Below are 17,395 nucleotides of genomic sequence, written 5' to 3'. Positions count from 1 at the left end.
CTCAATTTTTACATTAATTTAAACACATCTTAAAAATGAAATCTGTGTATTTTACCTGCAAATTGAAAACAGAACTCAAACTTTGCCTGACGGAGTAAGAATTTGTGTTTGCTTTCATGACTATGCATACATAGGGTCGTTTCTCTTCCTGTCATCTCCTAAGTTTTCCTTTGATGAGAAATACTTTATTTCTGTAACTTTGCAAACCTAATCAACGGGCTTAGAGAAAGGACAGACGTTGTCTGAGTTAGAATCCAAGTCTACTCGGACCCTGAGAAAATGGTCTCAACCTCACTGATAGTCCGCGTTTCGTGCATGTGCGAGAACTGCACAGGGCGGCCGTGGGGAAACGAGCTGATGGACGAGAACCCCCTGTCCAGTGCTGGGCAAAGCTCATGCTCTTCTGGGGAAGTGCGTTTCAGGAGGAGCTGGCGAGGGTAGAGGCACTGGGCTGGTGGAAGAAGTGGCAGAGCTGGTGGGGGCAGAGGACGTGGAGGAGGAGCAGGAGCAGTGGAGGTGAGGGACAGGTGTTAGAGGTCTGTAAGAGGTGGGTGGACGAGATGGTGGGGGGGGCAGAGGAGCAGGTGGCCCTGATGATGGCGATGGGGCGGCAGTCGTGTCGGGAGTGGGCCAGGGATGGGGGGAGCGGCTCTGTGGCGTGGTAGACATGGCGGTGGCGCTGGCGGAAGTAGGGTTTGCCGTAGACGCAGTGAAGCGTGGTGGTGGATGCGGTAGCAGCGGAGGAGTGATTGCGGCAGTGAGTTCCGTGCCTTGGAACCCGTGGTGACGCTGATGGTGACGAAGGCAGAGATGCTATTGGTGGTAGTAGCGGGAAAGGCATGGTCTTGGCAGTCCTGAAGGTCGTCACGGTCAGGACGACATTGGTGACAGAGCTGGCAGAGCTGGCCGTGGTGGACACGGAGGTTGTGGCGGATGTTGGCAGAGGTGGTGGCAGACGTGTTGAATGTAGACTGGTGGCGCTGGAAGCCACGTCGTGACTGAGACAGATGCCCCAGAAGTGATCTCAGCACGATACATTTTTAAAAACAACTTTATTGAAGCGGAATCAGGCCCATGGCATCCTCGGTTTGCAGTTTATGATTCCGTGGTGTTTGGCGTGTTCACGGAGCTCCGCACCCTCACCACCCTCTCATTTCTGAATATTTGCATCCCTCTGCAAGGAAACCTTTCACCCATAAGCAGTCGTGCACCCCACTCCGAGACCCTGGCAGACTTTTCCAGGCCTCGTGGTTGGGGCCTGTGGGCTGTCAAGCTGAAGGCGGCCTCTCCATTTGGAAGAAACAGCCTGGCTCCTCCCCACCGCAGCAGGTACCTGTGTGATGGAGGAGATCGCAGCAGCCCCTTGGGAAGAAAACAGGCAGAAGCAGCACTGCCGGGAGGTAACTCAGGACACCATTCATGTTTGTCTCTCCAGAGCCCGGATATTAAGAAAACCGAAGAAGAGCGTTGTGTTTGCTCCTTGTGCTAAATACACTCCCTGAAGTTCCTGCCTGTTGCTTTGCACAGCTGATGGGATGATAACAAGAAATCCCGTCTCATTGATAGTGATTAGAACACGGACTTTAGAAAATAGGGCAGTCGTCCACTTCTGGGAGTTGAGTCTAATAATTAAACTTAGAAACCGAACCTACATGACAAAGCTCCTTAACGCAGACCCGTGAGGAGAAATTAGGAAACGATACCATCTTCCTCAAAAGTTAAAAAAAAATTACATAAAATTCAACATTAATATGATTGAGTATAAGTCTTAAAGACCGTGAAGTACAGACAGTGATATGATCATAACATATGAAATGATAAAAATCAGACACAAAATTTTACAGACTATGAACCCAGCAGTGTGGGGGAAAATATTTCATTGTAGATAAACAGACTGATATGCATCAAAACGTGAATAAAATAATTCTTTTGTACAGTATGTTTCAAAGGATCCAACAGGCAAAATAACTTTTTTCCTAGAAGTAGAGGACTAAAATTAATTGTTCTAAGGGAAAAAAAGTAAAGAATGTTCTTTTTAACAAAATATTGAAACCGAGTAGAACAAAGCCAGCTGCACATGGTGTCCCGTGGTGGTGAGCGTGTTCTGTGTGTCCCACCCTGGGGAGGAAGCCAGCTGCCCCCTCCCTCCTGCAGGGCCACCTCTCAGCTGGGGCTGCAGTGTCCACCCAGCTACCCTTCCTTCCTGCCTTGGGTCCCATGGTGCCTCCGCCTCACAGACCCAGGGAGGCCGAGGCCTTCAGTCAGGATGTCTGATGGCATGGGCCTGATTTCTCAAATATTGTCATTTATATTTGAGTCACACTACATTTGACATTAAGAAACTACGAGAAATAGAAATCTGTTTGTTGGTAAATTTGACTTGTAGATGACATTTGCAGAGAAGTTAATTTTATTAATTGATTTGAGGTTATAGATGCAAATCAGTAGTTGGAATACAATGATTTCTGTGTAATGAAATTCTCAAAATCTAAAATCTTTGGATCTATTTGAAAACAAAGTGAAAAGCTATCGTTCATCAATGCAAAAGGCAGCAATGTAGCTGTGGACTCAGGAGAGCACAGGCACTCACTGATAGTAAACAAAGACTGAGCTCTTACATTGGGATCCACCTGTGCCACCTTTCCGAAAACTTTAATGGTCAGCACGTCCATTCCATGGAAATCCCTTACCGACCTGTACATGTAGTGCATGAGACTGGTGGTCAAAAAGACACAACCGGGGTCCAAGAAAACTGTAAATAAAGAAACTTGCCTCTGTGGGAGGCTGAGGCAGGGGATCACAAGTCCAAGCCCTGCCTGGGCAACTTCACCACTTAGCAAGGCCCTGACTTGGGAAAGAAACTCTAGACCCATTTTCCTGGGCCAGATGCCAGCTGCCCCTACCCTCCGATACCATGGATTCAGCTCTTCCTAGTTCTCCATAGTTCTTTTCTTTTTTAAGTTCTTAGATCTTTTATTGCTTGCATTTATAACTTTAAAGAATATAGTTGCTCAACAATGGCAACATATACTGAAAAAAGATCCTTAGGTAATTTTGTTGTTATACAAACATCATAGAGGATACACAATCCCAGAGGCCTACCACAACCACCTTACGGGCCCAGCCCCACGTATGCAGTCCACTGCCACCCGATGCCACCACGGGGCATGCCTGCCTCTACTGCAGCAGCTGAGGGAGCACTCCTGGTCATGCACTGTGTGTGAGTAGGCTCTTAAGGGTTGCTCTTTTCTCCCCTTCCAGATTATACACCTTTAAACAGGCTGCTTTGCCAAACTCTGAGAGATCTGGGTCCATAGTTAGTCCTTAAATAGCTCTATCCACATCTCCATCTATGGATCTGCCCTCCATAGCTGAAGGATTCAACCAGCTGCAGATCACAAATACTCGTGCGAAAGACACATCTGCACTGAACAACACAGACGTCTCTCATCATCTGTCCTAAACAGTGCGGCGTAGCAGCCTTTTACACGGTGTTTACCCTGTTAGGGATCCCAAGAGACCCGAGCAGACACAAAGCCTGTGTGCGGGAGAGTTAGTACAGTTCCCTGCAAATGCCGTGTCACTTTACACGTGACACATAAGGGACGTGGTCATCTACAGAGCTTGGTACCTGAGGGTGTCCTGAAATAACCAGGAACAGCCGCACACCCGTACACAAGCACACATGTGCCAATACACACCACAAACATGCATACATACAGCTGTGGCCTGTCTGTCTACAGATGCTTTGCTCCCTGAAGCATCCCTGGTGTGGCCTGGTTTCTTAGGGGAGACCAACAAGCCAGCCCAGATGCTCCTCTCAAACCGTGGCCTCCTCCCAGAATCAACACCGCTCCCTGAGGCCTCTGGGAAGGAGCCTTGCCTTCCCCTCGTGCCCGTTTTCGCCCCAGCAGCCTGGGTGCTCTGGGCGCCCTCAGCGCAGAGCCTCTCTGGTGCCCTCAGTTCCCCGAGTCCCTGTGCCACGAAGTCCCAGCAGATTCACCTCAAGGCCTCTGCTAGGTAGGGAGGAAGCCGGGCTGCCTTCGGGGACTTCCTGCAGGGAGGCAGGTCAGGGGCTCTGGGCCGTCGCATCTGCTTCCTGCTGCTGCTCACACCTGGGTGGTCTCTGGGGTAAACTGAGGCTGGTAGCAGCCCCACCCCAGAAGGACCCAGAGAGGGTGGGAGCCACACACAGTTAGGCAAGAGCCGGAGACAACCCCGAGAGGGCTCAAGCCCCACGGCAATACAGTGCTCAGCAAGTGCCAGAAAATGTTCCTAAAAGTGTCAAATGACTTTTACCACGTGTGCTGTTAGAATTGCTCCGTTTTATTATTAGTCATTGGGCATCCCCTGCTGTGACCAATTTGTAAGCAGAACTTCTGCAGGTAGGGTCTGCAGGACAGACGCGGTCTAGGCAGGCTCAGTGGCTCTGGTTTCGGGACCTCTCCCCGCTGAACCCACACAGTGCCCGGCTTTGCTAGCCTGTCCTGCCTTGTCACCAATTCATCCGCTCTCCTGAGCTGCGGACCGGGGTCCACCCGCCCCTCAGCCTCCCTCAGCGTGCTCCTCTCTGCCTCCTCAGGCTCCAAAGAAGCACCTGCAGAACGGGATCATCCGCGGCTACCAGATCGGGTACCGGGAGTACAGCACGGGGGGCAACTTCCAGTTCAACATCATCAGCATCGACACCACGGGTGACAGCGAGGTGTACACGCTGGACAACCTCAGCAAGTTCACGCAGTACGGGCTGGTGGTGCAGGCCTGCAACCGCGCTGGCACAGGGCCCTCTTCTCAGGAAATCATCACCACCACGCTGGAGGACGGTAGGTCCCGGCTGGCGCCCTGGACGGGCTGGACGGCAGAGCCCAGGGCTTCCTTGCCAGGGTCCTCCTTGGCTGGGTCAAGCACCAGGGAAACCAAGGAAATGGATTTCTCGCTGCTGCCGCACAATCCTGACTAGAATACACAGTCTGATGGTGTAAGAAGTTCTCCCAACTGATGTTAAGGTTTCAGGTACAGCCGGAGATGGGGATAGAGAGATTTTTATTGATCTGTATTTGCTGCACACAATGGGCCCATTCCCCATGGGGAGCTGGTCCGCGTGCATCACACACCTTATTTCTTTTTCATCCTCTTTCCTCCCTCCCTCTCCCTCCACCTCTTGGTCCTCTTCCCTTGTGGAAAAGATCTACCTCCCCACTTCCTATTATCTTTTATTTTCCTCTTTCATTTATTTATACTTTAGGTTTCTCATGTAAGAGAAACCTTGTGCTATTTAAGCTGGTGTGTTGATTTATTTCACTTAACATTATAGTCTCAAGGTGGAGCCATCTTCCTACAAGTTGATCCTTCTTTATAGTAGAGTAGTATTCATTTTTGCATTTTAGGATGGCTTTCTATGTTCAAGCATCCTGTAACCAAACGTTATTAGACTTTCTGGAGCAGTGATCGGGCGCCCCCTGGTGAGCAGGACGAATGAATTCGGCCTCCACACTATGACATTACACAGAATGGGGGGTTGAGCATTGAGCAGGAGGCTTTAAGGCAGCCAGCGGTGCTGTGTTACCCTGGTGTAGTTAGCCACTTCATCATAGATCTGGGGACGCAAATTATGATTTGCTTCTGTAATTTCTGATAATCATTACAGGTCAATCATTTTGATGACCAGAAGCTTAAGCACCAGGATTTTATTTGTACCCTCATAATCTTTCCGTAGGGGTTAAATATGCCTCTTGGGTTTTTGCTTCAATGCTGTTTTCATTAAGATGTATTTCAGTCGCTATTCTGCACCCTCTCTTAGGTGCAGCATGTAAGATCTGCATAAACTCTGTACTTAAAATACTGCAGATATCCTATTCTGTCTCTGATTTGTCTCTCCTCTAACAAAATATTATAGTACTATATTGAGAAAGGGGTTTTGGAAGATAAGGCAGTGAGAACATGATTACATTTCAGCTTGCTCACACTTTTCAATAGTTAGACTTCCAGTTTGTGCATCAGAAGTTCTAACTATGGAGGGAACGCAGTCTGTGTATAAAGAAAACAACCTAAAGCAGCAAATTGCAGGCGTATAGGAAAATAAATCAGCAAGCCATGCTCTTCTGCTCAGGACCCCAAAAGTGAAGCAGTCAGGAAGAGACACTGTGGAATCCATTATGACAAAGCAGAGACTCGAGATATTTTACCAAAGTTTTGTGCTATTTGTGTAGGGAAGTGGCATTGTTTTTCTTCTATTTGGGGGGTTAAATGCTGTTTTTTCTTCTGCTTGTGCACTAGGATATTAAACTATGCTGCAGATTCAGTGACTCTGGTAATAAAGCCACCCGTTGTCCTTACAGACTCTGATTATTTCGTTTCAGTGCCCAGCTACCCCCCTGAAAATGTCCAAGCCATAGCAACATCACCGGAAAGCATCTCGATCTCCTGGTCCACGCTCTCCAAGGACGCCCTGAACGGGATCCTGCAGGGGTTCAGGGTCATCTACTGGGCCAACCTCATGGACGGAGGTAACAGGGTGCCGGCCCCTCGCTGAGGCGGGGCTGGGAGGAGGGCAGGTTCTCCTCACCGTGGACACTGTCTCCTGTTATCTCCGTCTCAGGGGCGCACACGGCTCTCTGAGGCATCACACGCCTTCCAGGGGCAATCACAGCACAGGAGCGGGGCAGCCCTCGAGAAAGTTAGGTGTGGGTCACTTTGCCTTTCACACGTGTCTGTGTCGAGACTGCGGGCAGCGCCCGGCCCTCCACCTCTATCTACACCAGCCTGCACGATGTGATTCCAAGCAGCTGGCGCTTCTGTTCCGCAGTCAGAACTCAGAAAGATCTGTTGTAGTTGAACTGTAAGAGTTTTCAGAAGACTGTCAGAACACCTGGAGAGGAGTGCGACGTTCCCCATGAGGAGTGTCAGTCACTGTCCTCCGCGCTGGACAAAACACCTGACGCCTGTGACTTACAGGAGTGCAGGTTTCCTTGGGCTCAGTCCATAGTCAGCTGGCTCCAAGGCAGGCAGAGTGGCAGCGGGGCCTGGGACGGGGGAGCTGCTCACTGCATGGCAGACAGGAAGCAGAGAGTCCAGGGAGGAGCAGGAGGGATGCACCCTGCCGGGCCATGCCCCAGTGACCACCTCTTCCTCCCAGCTCCGCCTCCAACATCAAGCCAGTTATAGTGCCTCTAATGATCCACTCACCTTCCAAGGGTCCTGACAATGATTCCATGGGGCTTTAGAGGGACATCTAGCGATAAACCATAACAGGGGGCCAGCACCCTCAGGCCTGGGCAGCTCAGCGGCCAAGCACTGCCTGGCAGGTGGAGGCTCTGAGCTCCATCCTAGCACCACAGAGCAAAGAGCGGAAGCCAACTCTCCATTTTTTGTCTCTTCTTCCTTTTTTCCATCCTTCTCCTCCTTCTCTGTCTTGTTCTTTCTCCTCTTTCCTGTGTGTGCACATGCATCTGTGTGTGTACATGCATCTGTGTGTGTGTACGTGTGTGTTTTCTTTCAAGCTGTGGGACAAAATTCTCATTTGTTTGGGGCCAGGCTCAGAATAAGAGACCCGCTCGGGCGCCATCCGAAGGAGGCCACGGCCAGTGTTGCCAGGACCTCCAGGTGGCGGAGGTGGAAGTGGGCCTGGGCGCTGGGTCATGGTGAGGCCCACACCCGGCCACAGCCGGGAAGGCCACGGGCTGTTCATGCAGGGGCCCCACTGGCATCCTCCCTGGCTCTGGGTCTCCCCGAAGCCCCCTCCCTGAGCACACGGGGCTCCCGGGCAGGGTGTGGCCCAGGGAGCCCCCTCCTTCCCCTCCACTTCAGTGCAGATGCAGCCAGGCCCCTGCTCAGGACCACGTGGTCTGCTCTGCCCTCGCGGGCACAGGGGCGTGGGGCGTTCTGGAGATTCCCGGGGTCCGTCCATGCTAACTGGGCCCTGCTCCATGCTGAGCTCGGGAGCAGGAGGCAGAGGCGCAGCCCACCGTGCGCCCCCGCAGAGGGGCCTGGTCAGCGTTCTCAGCCACCTCACCCCAACTGAGGAAGAGCTTTTCAGGAGGTGGGAATGTAGAGCAGTGGAGATCTCCAAGGCATCTAGCTTGCTGACAACCACAGGACGCTCTTCCATGTGCTTGTGGTTTCATCCTCACCTGAGGGTGTGACGTCGCAGCGTCCCTGGGAGTCCAGGTGACATCGTCCATGCCCCGACACTGAGACTTCCTGCTTTCTGTCAGCGTCTTCATTCCAAAGTGGATGGCTGGCTTTAGACTTCCAAACACTCGAGCATTCAGAACACAAAGAATGCTTGGGAATGCATTGAGAGTTCTTAAAGACCCTTCCCCGAGCGAGCTGGGCCAGGGGCAGACTGTGTGCAGCTCCTGTGGAGTGTAGAGGTTCCCACGCTTAGTTTCCAGAGGGTAAGGAAGGAACTGCGGACACAGAAAGGCGCATCAGAGGGGCCACGCTGCCCGGACTGGGCAGAGGGACACTCCCAGGAGCTGGCCCTTTCTTCTGCACAGCCCCACGGAGCCCGATCCCCGGGCCTCAGATGTGGTGTGACGTGAAAACTGTCCCCACCACCCTGGAGAGAGCCACACACACAACATGCATACATCACACACACTACACACACTGTACACACCACCCAGACACACGTCACAGGCCACACACTGCACACATGACGTCCTACACACACACATACACACACACACACACACACACACACACACACACACACACAGACTGAGATTCTTTCAGCCCCTGTGCTCAGTGACTGACCCAGATATGTCCCAGATAGATACAAGAAAGCATTTTGTTGTGAATGTGATCAAATAAGGTACAACAGGCTCAGTACTGGAAAGTACAAGTTAAATAGACAGTATTTTGATATTTCTGAGGTTTTTATTACGATCAGAAAGGTAAATATTTTATTAGAACAGAGGCTGCGATTCCTGGGAAAATTGTGCTCTTTGAAAAGTCACTGTTTGCACCTGAATTCAGCAACCTTGCAATGTTTTGGCAGTACTGGGAATTGATCCCAGGCCCTTCACACTGAGCAACACCTCCAGCCCTTTATTATTTTGTTTTTATTGGAGGACATGTTTGCAATACGTAATGAGGACAGTCACCGGGGACTGGTACGGATGCATCGAGCATCTCAACCCTTTCCACTTGCTCTTCACCCCTTTCCTCCCTGTCCCTCTGTCCCCAGAACCCCTTCCCCCTCCACAAAGTCTCCTGCCCAGTTTCCTATCATCTATCTTTTATTTTGTTGTGTAAATTATTTATACTTTGAATTCCTCATATAAGAGAAACCATATGATCTTTAACTTTGTTTCTGGTTTATTTCACTTAACAATATGATCTCAAGGGGCATCCATTTTCCTACAAATGATTCAAGTTTATCCTTCTTTATGGCAGAGTAGTACTCCACTGTGTGTCAATGCCACATTCTCTTTGTCCAGTCAGCTGCTGATGGCCATGTAGGCTGCTTCCAAGATTTAGCTGTTGTGAGTTGTGCTCTATAAACACGGTGTGCACGGGTCACTGGGATATGATGTCTTTCCCTCTTTGGGGAAGGTACCCAGATGAGGTATAGCTGGGTTCAATGGGATTTCTGGTTTTAGATTTTGAGGAATCTCCATCGTGTTCCACAGGGCTTGTACTATGTATTATTTTGAGACAGGCTCTAAGTTGCTAAGCTACCCGGGCTGAACTCAAACTTGCAATCCTCCTGCCTCTACCTCCCAGAGCGCTGGAAGTCCAACTGTAAGCCACTGTGCCAAGCCTCTTCTTTCAAACCAAACATGGTGCATCCCGAAAGGATGCAACTGGCAGATGTCACCAAGGTGCTGAGAGGGCTTCACAAGTTATTTCCACCCCTGTTTTGTTTTCTGCCTTAAAACCTTGTGAGGGTGTAGAAAGGTAGAAATAAATAAGTAAAGTCACTTTATTTGGAAAACTTTTTATGAAAGAATATAATCTCTACTTATACGTTCCATATTTGTTTCATTTTATTTCACTCATGGCCATATATGAGGAATATACGCACAGGTTAAAATCAACAGCGCTATGGGGCTGCCAGGGAGGGGGGACGAGATATAGAAGGGGGACGTCGGTGCCCACGGTCAGCTCTGGCTCTCCGTCCGTCCTTCTCGGTCACACAGGGTCTGCAGTCAGGAAGTTGCCGCCCGAGAGGAGGAGGGGAAGGTATGGACCAAGCCTGTGCTCGGGGTTCTAGAGACCTGGGGATCATTGAAAGTGAGGTCCTGCTGTGATCACACTCCAGTTCATGATAATTAGTTTATCAAAGCACCTGAGCCCCGACTGCAGCCTCAGCCCAGTACTTGTCCTGCTTAGTTTATTAGTTCATTGGCAGATGCAATTCTTTCTATTGCTGCTTTCCCTAAATGGACCCCGAGGGCCACACTGTCATTCTCCCTGCCACCCTCCGCCTTTCTTTGCCTCACTCCTGCACAGCACTGCCAAACTGGCACAACTTCCTCCTCTACTCTACATTTTCAGTTGGGTTCTTATTCTGTCGCCCTCCATGTGTGCAGTGATTCCCAGCCCGCATGAGGAGTCGGCCCAAGTGCACAGCCCGTCTTAACCCTCATTCCTTCTCCTCCTCTCTTGGGCCCCTCCCTTGGCAGAAGACCTGCCTGCGGCTGCCTGGCATCTGTCTTCTGTTTGGCTCCTCGTTTACGCCTTGGGGCTCTCACGTAAGGAGAGCCGTGTGCTGTTCAGCTGCGTGTCTGCCTCCTTCCCTGCATCCCACTCTCCCGCCGTCCGGTGACTTCCACTCCTCCGAAACCTGGAAGGGGGCTCCAGGCTGTCACACAACCGGGTTGCAGTCCCCCTCGGGCACACTGGCCCTCTCTTCCTATTGTGCTTTCCCCGACAGTGTGTGTGTGCGTGTGTGCGCACGCGTGTGTGGGGTCTTTGACCTAATGCAGATGTTTCTAAACCAGAAAAGATCTTCCTGAGTGCTGCATTTGAAGGTTTCCCATCTGCATTTGAGGTTTTTTTTATCTGTATCCAATTGATCTGTGTCAGGCTGAGGGAAAGGAAAGCAATAATTGAGGCCGGAGCCGCCTGTCCCTGGCACCCTGCAGGTGTGACAGCCACCTGCATGAGCAAACTCTTCTCCCCTCCGTCAGCTGCCTGCCCAAGGGGGCTCCCATGTGGTGACCTCGCCAGGAGACCCCAGGCTCCGCACCTGCCTCGCACATACACGCTCGCCCTACCTGCAGCTCACCTCGGGCCCTGGCTTCTGTGACCCTCATGCCACCCCTCATTCTCTCCCCTCAGTCCCTGGCATGTGTGACCAGCCTGGACCACCTCGTGCTCCATTTTAAATTTCCCTTTGATGCAACACCTAGTTCAACCTAGATCTTTTTGGCAGCAAAACTTAAAAGTTTTAGAAAGGAGCCCTGCAGCCAGCATAATCCCAACAGGTGACCGGGCCCCCGTGCAGGGCATCAGGCAGCGGACAGGACTGAGGGAGACGGGGCCGAGGAGTCCCCAGGCCGCGGAAAGTGCAGGGTCCGGCCCAGCCTGCGCCCCCTCGCTGCCCCGGGTCACCCGCAGACCTCAGGGTCCCTGCTCCTACCCGCACTGGACTGGTCCAGCTCCCTGACCCGGGCAGCGTGCTCTGTCTCTTCCTGTGGTTGGGTGGCTGCTGCCAGGGCCCATGCAGCTCTTCCACAGGCTCATTTCTGTGCCGAGGGCTGGCACCTGAGCCACTTGCTGGCCACCTCTTCTCACTGTCCACACGCACCCAGAGGCCTCCCCCGGGCTGTGTCCGCACAAGTGTGCGCGCGATGCCAGGCGTCCCACAAACAGCCGCCTCCCCCTGGGTGTGCTGGTCCTGGGCCCCTCTCAGCAGTCACCGCTGCTCGGTAGGTGACTCCGCCAGAACCCAGGGCCACACCAGGTCAGCACTGGATAGGCCCCTTGGAGCTTCTCAGATTGCCGGTGCGGGAGAACACGATGTTCCGCCTTGGAATAGCATCAACCCATCCCACTCCTGAGAGAAAGTGAGGCATTTTTAGCTCACACCGAGTTTCTGACACATCCCTGTCACCTTCGTAGTGATGCTGCCGGGGGTTCACTCCAGGTAAAGGGAGGAGTCTGCTAAGCCCCTCCACTTAGGTCAGATTTCCCCATTTAAATATTGTATTTTCAGCTTTCGGAAGGAACACTGGACCATTACAGTTGTGTCGGTTTAAGGTTTGCCTGGTGCAGTTCCATGTCCACCTCCATTGAGAAGCAGCCACTGCGGGGAAGCTGATCATTGTATCCATCCATCCCTCATAGTTACTGTTTCCTGCCCTCAAGGGATATAAAGTTTCGGTTATACAAGAAGAATGAGCTGGGGAGAGGAAGGTGTCTTGTGACTGTAGATAACAGTGCTGCCTTGTGCTAGATGTTTGCTGGGGGGGCTAGATCTCGCTCAGACATTTGAGAGGAAGTTAGATACTTAGAAGTGCAGGTATGTTAACGTAGACTATATAAAATTGCAAAACTTGCACTTGCAGAAGTTTCCAAGAGCGGGGGCTTCCGAGAGCAACCGCGAGAGGCAGCTTGGTGTGGACCAAGGGTCTGCAACACCACACTGGACCCGACCAGTGTTTCCCAGGGAGTTCCTGGTGTCCCGGAAGTTCAGTGTGACACTGAGGAAGTGGTTACACAGCGCAGCGCGGGCCTGCGCGGCGCTGCTTGGAGCGCTTCCGGAGGGGGACACGCAGCAGGACAGGAGGCAGTGTAGGCACAGAGCAACCTGACCGTGTCTGCTCTTGTCCTGCAGAGCTGGGCGAGATTAAGAACGTCACCACCACGCAGCCGTCGCTGGAGCTGGACGGGCTGGAGAAGTACACCAACTACAGCATCCAGGTGCTGGCCTTCACGCGCGCGGGCGACGGCGTCCGGAGCGAGCAGATCTTCACACGGACCAAGGAGGATGGTGAGCAGTGGTCGGTGGGCGGCAGCGTCCTGGCTTGAACCCCCGGGCACACTGGGCTCCTGGCTAGGGGCAGCAGGTCTGGCCGGGAGCCTGGTCAGAGTGCTCACCCTTCAGCCGGCCCGCACAGCATGTCCCAGCCCACGCGCCAGCCCCAGGCCCAGGCTGCCGGGGCTCCCTGTGTCCACTGCCCCCTCTCCCTACACATGCTCCCCAGTCCTCTTGCTCTTCCTCCTCCCTCCTCTTCTTCCTCATCTCTTCCCCTCCCTCCTCTTTCCCCTCCTCTGTAGCCTCTTTTCTTTTTTTGGCCGAGTATTATTTAAACAAAAATACTCTTCACCCTCAAGCTGCAGTATCAGCTGTCCATGGTTTGCACCCTGTAAAATAGCTTTCCTGGCTCCTTAACTACCAACGGAAGCTTCATTTCCACCCTTCTGCCTGAATCCTGCATGCCAGCCTAGTTCGTATCATTCTACGTGATTTAAATCATTTAGAAGTCCTTGATAGAAGAGCTCCACAATATGTTTTTAAATTCTCACAAGGATTCACAATGATTTAGGAAAATTTTAGATCACTGCTGATGTTCCCTGGGTGCTAGTTCTTGTTGTCCATGCAATTTGGATCAGGCCATGTAACTGTACAGTTATATGAGGGACACACAGTCCCCGGACCCTGCACAGCTAAGCCAAGGCCCACTCGGCTCTGCACTTCTCTGTCTTCTGGCCAGGTCTCCATTCTCCAGGAAGCCGGGAAGGGCTGGGGAGTGTGTCAGCTCTCCTGTTGCTGGGACAGAAGGCCTGATAACCGCAACTTACAGGAGAGGTGTATTAGGGTTCATGGTTTCAGAGGGTCCAGTCCAAGGCAGAGCCACTTAGTTGGCAGGGGGTCTAGAGGAGGAAAGCTGCTCACAGCATGTGGTCAGGATGCAGAGAGCAAAGGGAGGAGCTGGAGAAAAGAGTATGCTCTTCCAGGTCACACCTGTGTGACCTCCTCTTCCCAACAGCCCCCCCGCCCCGCCCGCCCAGCAGCACAGCCAGCCATGAGCTCACCAGTGGAGGGAGCCCTGCCTGCTCCCTGAGCAGTGCGTTGTCTGCTCTCACAGCACATGGCCCTGCTGCTCTGCCTGTCTTGCATGGTGGGGGTCTGCACACAGAGGCCTGCCTAGCTTGGGCTTTTCTAGAATTCACAGATGGCTCTTCCTTAGAAGTGGCAGCCAGTTTGCTCAAAGACATTGAATTGGTTCAGAAAATCTTAAGGTCAAATGCAGTGACGTGAGGAAGTCACTCACCAATAGAGATAGTTACAAGGGGTGAGCAAAGTATACAGTCAACAGTCAAATTAAAGAGTTTATCACAGCAAAGACACATTGCCGTGAATCCCCCTGAAAATCCTCCCCTCACTTCACACACACTCGCCACATCATTCTGGGCACTTTCTGAGACAGCCCTGGAGCCCTCCTTCCTGAGTGCCTCTATGAGATCTGATCAGCAACACCACGAATGCTGCCATCCAATGGAAGGTCAGGCTCATAAAAACACGACACTGTGTCCTCATCCACCTTAGTCACCGAATCTGACACCGTGTGACTTCTGGCTCTTCCCCAAACTCAGAATGACCAGAAATGGAAAGGTTTTGATTTGGTTCAGGACACGGAGGCAGCCAGGACAGCACAACTAAAGACATCCAGGAAAGAGGACTCCAGAGCTGCTGCAGGAAGTGGCAAGAACATGGGATGAGTGTGTTCAAAGGAAGCGGGAATATTTTGAGGGGGATTCATGGCAATGTATCTGTTACTGTAACTTTTTAAACTTAAACATTGCTGGTGTGTTTGATCATGCCTCATAAACCCTAAGGAAAAACAGTCATGATTTAATTTTAAAGCATAGTAGACAAGGCCTGTGTACATGTTGGCACTGTCCCCTGCCTAAGGGGGGACACCTTACCTAAGAACTCGAGTGTCCTCATAAGAAAAGTTCCTGCTGCAGTCAGACCACATGGCATCCGCACGTTGAGACTGCAGCCGGGTGAGCATGCCTGGCTTGACAGATAGTGGGCGGCCTCCTGACAGCAAACACTTGGTCATTGCTCCCTGCTCCTGCAGGGCAGGGGTGGGATATTCTTTTGCATTGCTAAGCAGTAATGCAGATGGCACTGGGGTTATTAAAGAGCAAGTTGATGACCAACCTAAATTTTGACACCTGCATTTTTTACAAGAATGTACAGAAATCCAATAAGAAATGAAGGCTCCTCACAGCTTCTGTTGATCGGTAATTTGGGATCAATTTTTAATCAATCCTCCAGTTTTAGAAACCATACAGTTTCATCTCTGAATGTGACCCTGGGGCCCAGGGTGAACTTTGTCAATGAATTCTTCTCTGCCTCTGGATCCAGAACCAGGGTCGGGGTTTATTGTGAAGACCTTGCCTGGGGTCCACTGCTTACCCCAAGAGGGGCTGGAGAATCCACCTGTGCTGAGAACATGCAGAGCCCAGTGTCCATATCAGTCAGGGTGAATCAGCACTGTTAAAAAGAAGTGGAGCAGAAATTGGGTGGAAGGAGGAAAAACAAGTAGTGGCATGACTGGTATACCTCTCAGACTCAGGTGGAAAAGTCCCTAATTTAGAAGGGGTACGGAACTGTGCCACTGTGTGTAGGCTCGGTGTCCAATATTAATAGGCACCTGAGAAGTTCGGAGAATTGAGTGCAATTTGTGTCTGATTGGAAGGAAGGACCAAGGCTGGTACCCATAGAAGGAACGCTCATCCAGTTAGGATCACGGATCCCGTCTACACGGCCACCAGGAGGTCTCCTAATTTTAGGTTTGGATTACAATGCCAACTTCAATTAAACAGTATGAAAATGTGGAGAGAACTCCAGGAAAACAATTGCCAGCATTTATTAACTTCTCCCTTATTAGAGCATTATTTTAGTCATAGGTGGACGCTCTCTTGGGTGAAGAAAGATTAATGCAGCAATGATAAACACCTGCTGAGCCCTCTTGCCTGGTGCACTCTGACCCTAGCGTTCTTAACCCTCAAAGTCAAATTAAACTGTGTTCTTAGGTCTTAGGTCATCCCACAGAGGGAGATGCTACCAGAGTGAAGACAGAACACTTGCTTTGGCAAGAGATAATCTGGGTTGAAATGTCAGTCGCGGTCTCTGGGCCTCTGCCCGAGGACTCACTCCCAGGCACGTTCTTGGATCCGTGTCACATATTCAGGTCCGAGCCCAGATTGTAAACCTCAGCCTGACTCCACGAACATCTCAGTCAGTTTCCTTGTTGCTGGGACACGACACCTGACACTTGCAGCTTAAGGCAGGAGAGGTTTGCTTTGGCTCACAGTCTGTAGAGTCGGCGGGCTCCAGAGCAGGGCAGCATCACAGAGGAGAGAGAGTGGGAGGGAAGGAGAGACCCTTGAGACCACGCCCCAGTGACCACCTCCCCCAGCCAGGCCCCAGCCCCAACATCACATTCTCCCAGTGGACCAATCCAGTGGTGAGCATCAGGCCCCCACGATCCAGCCCGAAGCCCCTCTCTGAGTGCGGGAGGATCTGAGGGACGTCTAGACGTGAATCCTACCACGAACATAATCTGGGGTCTGTAAGAACTGTTCAGGGTTCCAGTTCACTTCCCAGGACTGTGGGAATGAGAACTTTCCCCTCTGCTTGTGCCACAAGAGCACAGAAGGTTATTAGCAGGCGGGCGCGGTAGGAGAGCCAGCTGGCGCAGGAGGGGGTGGCGATCACACATGGCTCTGAGCGCAGTGGAGGAGAACGTGGAAGCCCGGCACAGTCCAGGCTGGTGGTCAGGGAGGGCTTCCTGGAGGAAGCGGTATTTAGCGGAGCCTGAGAGATGAGTAAGAGTCGCTGGGGACAAAGCAGAGGGTACGAGGAGAAAGATGGACCACTAGGGCCCACATCATCACACAGCAAGGGCCTGGAGCCCGCCACCTGCAGGGACTGAGAGGACCCCACGCCCGGAGAGCCCGGTGCTGGCCAGGAGGAGCCCAGAGCAGCCCTGCAGTGCCCGCAGACTTGTCCTCCCTGACTCCTTCCTGCCTTCCCTCTCTCCCCTCCTTCTTCCTTTCTTCTTCCTTCTCTCCCTTCCTACTTCTCCTTTCTTCCTAACCTGCATTCCCGGAAGCCCTTCCAGGGGAAGCACCTTAATCTCCATGGAGCCGCTTCCTTGCACTCACACCTCTTGAGTTTATGTAAGGAGTGGACTTCACGACAGCGTCCCAGGACAGGAGCTGTGCTCACAGGCAGGCTGAGCATCCCTGGCTGCTTAGTGACTCCTCCCTGGTTGCCACCCTGAAACCCGCATGGCCCTGAGTCACAGTGCACGGCGCTGTCCAGCGTGGCCCCTCTGCCCTGGCCCTGCTCCAGTTCGTGGTCCTCACGCCGGGAGCCTGAGCACAGGGCCCCGGACAGGTGGATGCAGCTCCTGGGGCCTTG

At 52.1% G+C, this 17,395-nt stretch overlaps 1 protein-coding gene across 4 annotated transcripts in view; it reads left to right on the top strand.

Moving 5' to 3' along the window:
- Window positions 1-17,395, top strand: part of Dscam (DS cell adhesion molecule) — a 589,901-nt gene that overhangs the window by 496,875 nt on the left and 75,631 nt on the right. For all 4 annotated transcript variants that reach the window (XM_087211193.1, XM_004842472.3, XM_087211196.1 and 1 more), the window contains 3 exons: window positions 4,583-4,823; window positions 6,360-6,506; window positions 12,788-12,943. In XM_087211193.1, the coding sequence (XP_087067319.1) occupies window positions 4,583-4,823; window positions 6,360-6,506; window positions 12,788-12,943 (544 nt within the window). The remainder of the gene's footprint in view (window positions 1-4,582; window positions 4,824-6,359; window positions 6,507-12,787; window positions 12,944-17,395) is intronic.

This window comes from Heterocephalus glaber, unplaced genomic scaffold (genome assembly GCF_053883595.1).
Source record: "Heterocephalus glaber isolate CG9 unplaced genomic scaffold, H.glaber_assembly_v1.0 deba00000122, whole genome shotgun sequence".
Taxonomy (NCBI): Eukaryota; Metazoa; Chordata; class Mammalia; order Rodentia; family Bathyergidae; genus Heterocephalus; species Heterocephalus glaber.
The sequence above is the reverse complement of the archived record's forward strand: the minus strand, read 5'-3'. Positions and strand labels throughout refer to the sequence as shown.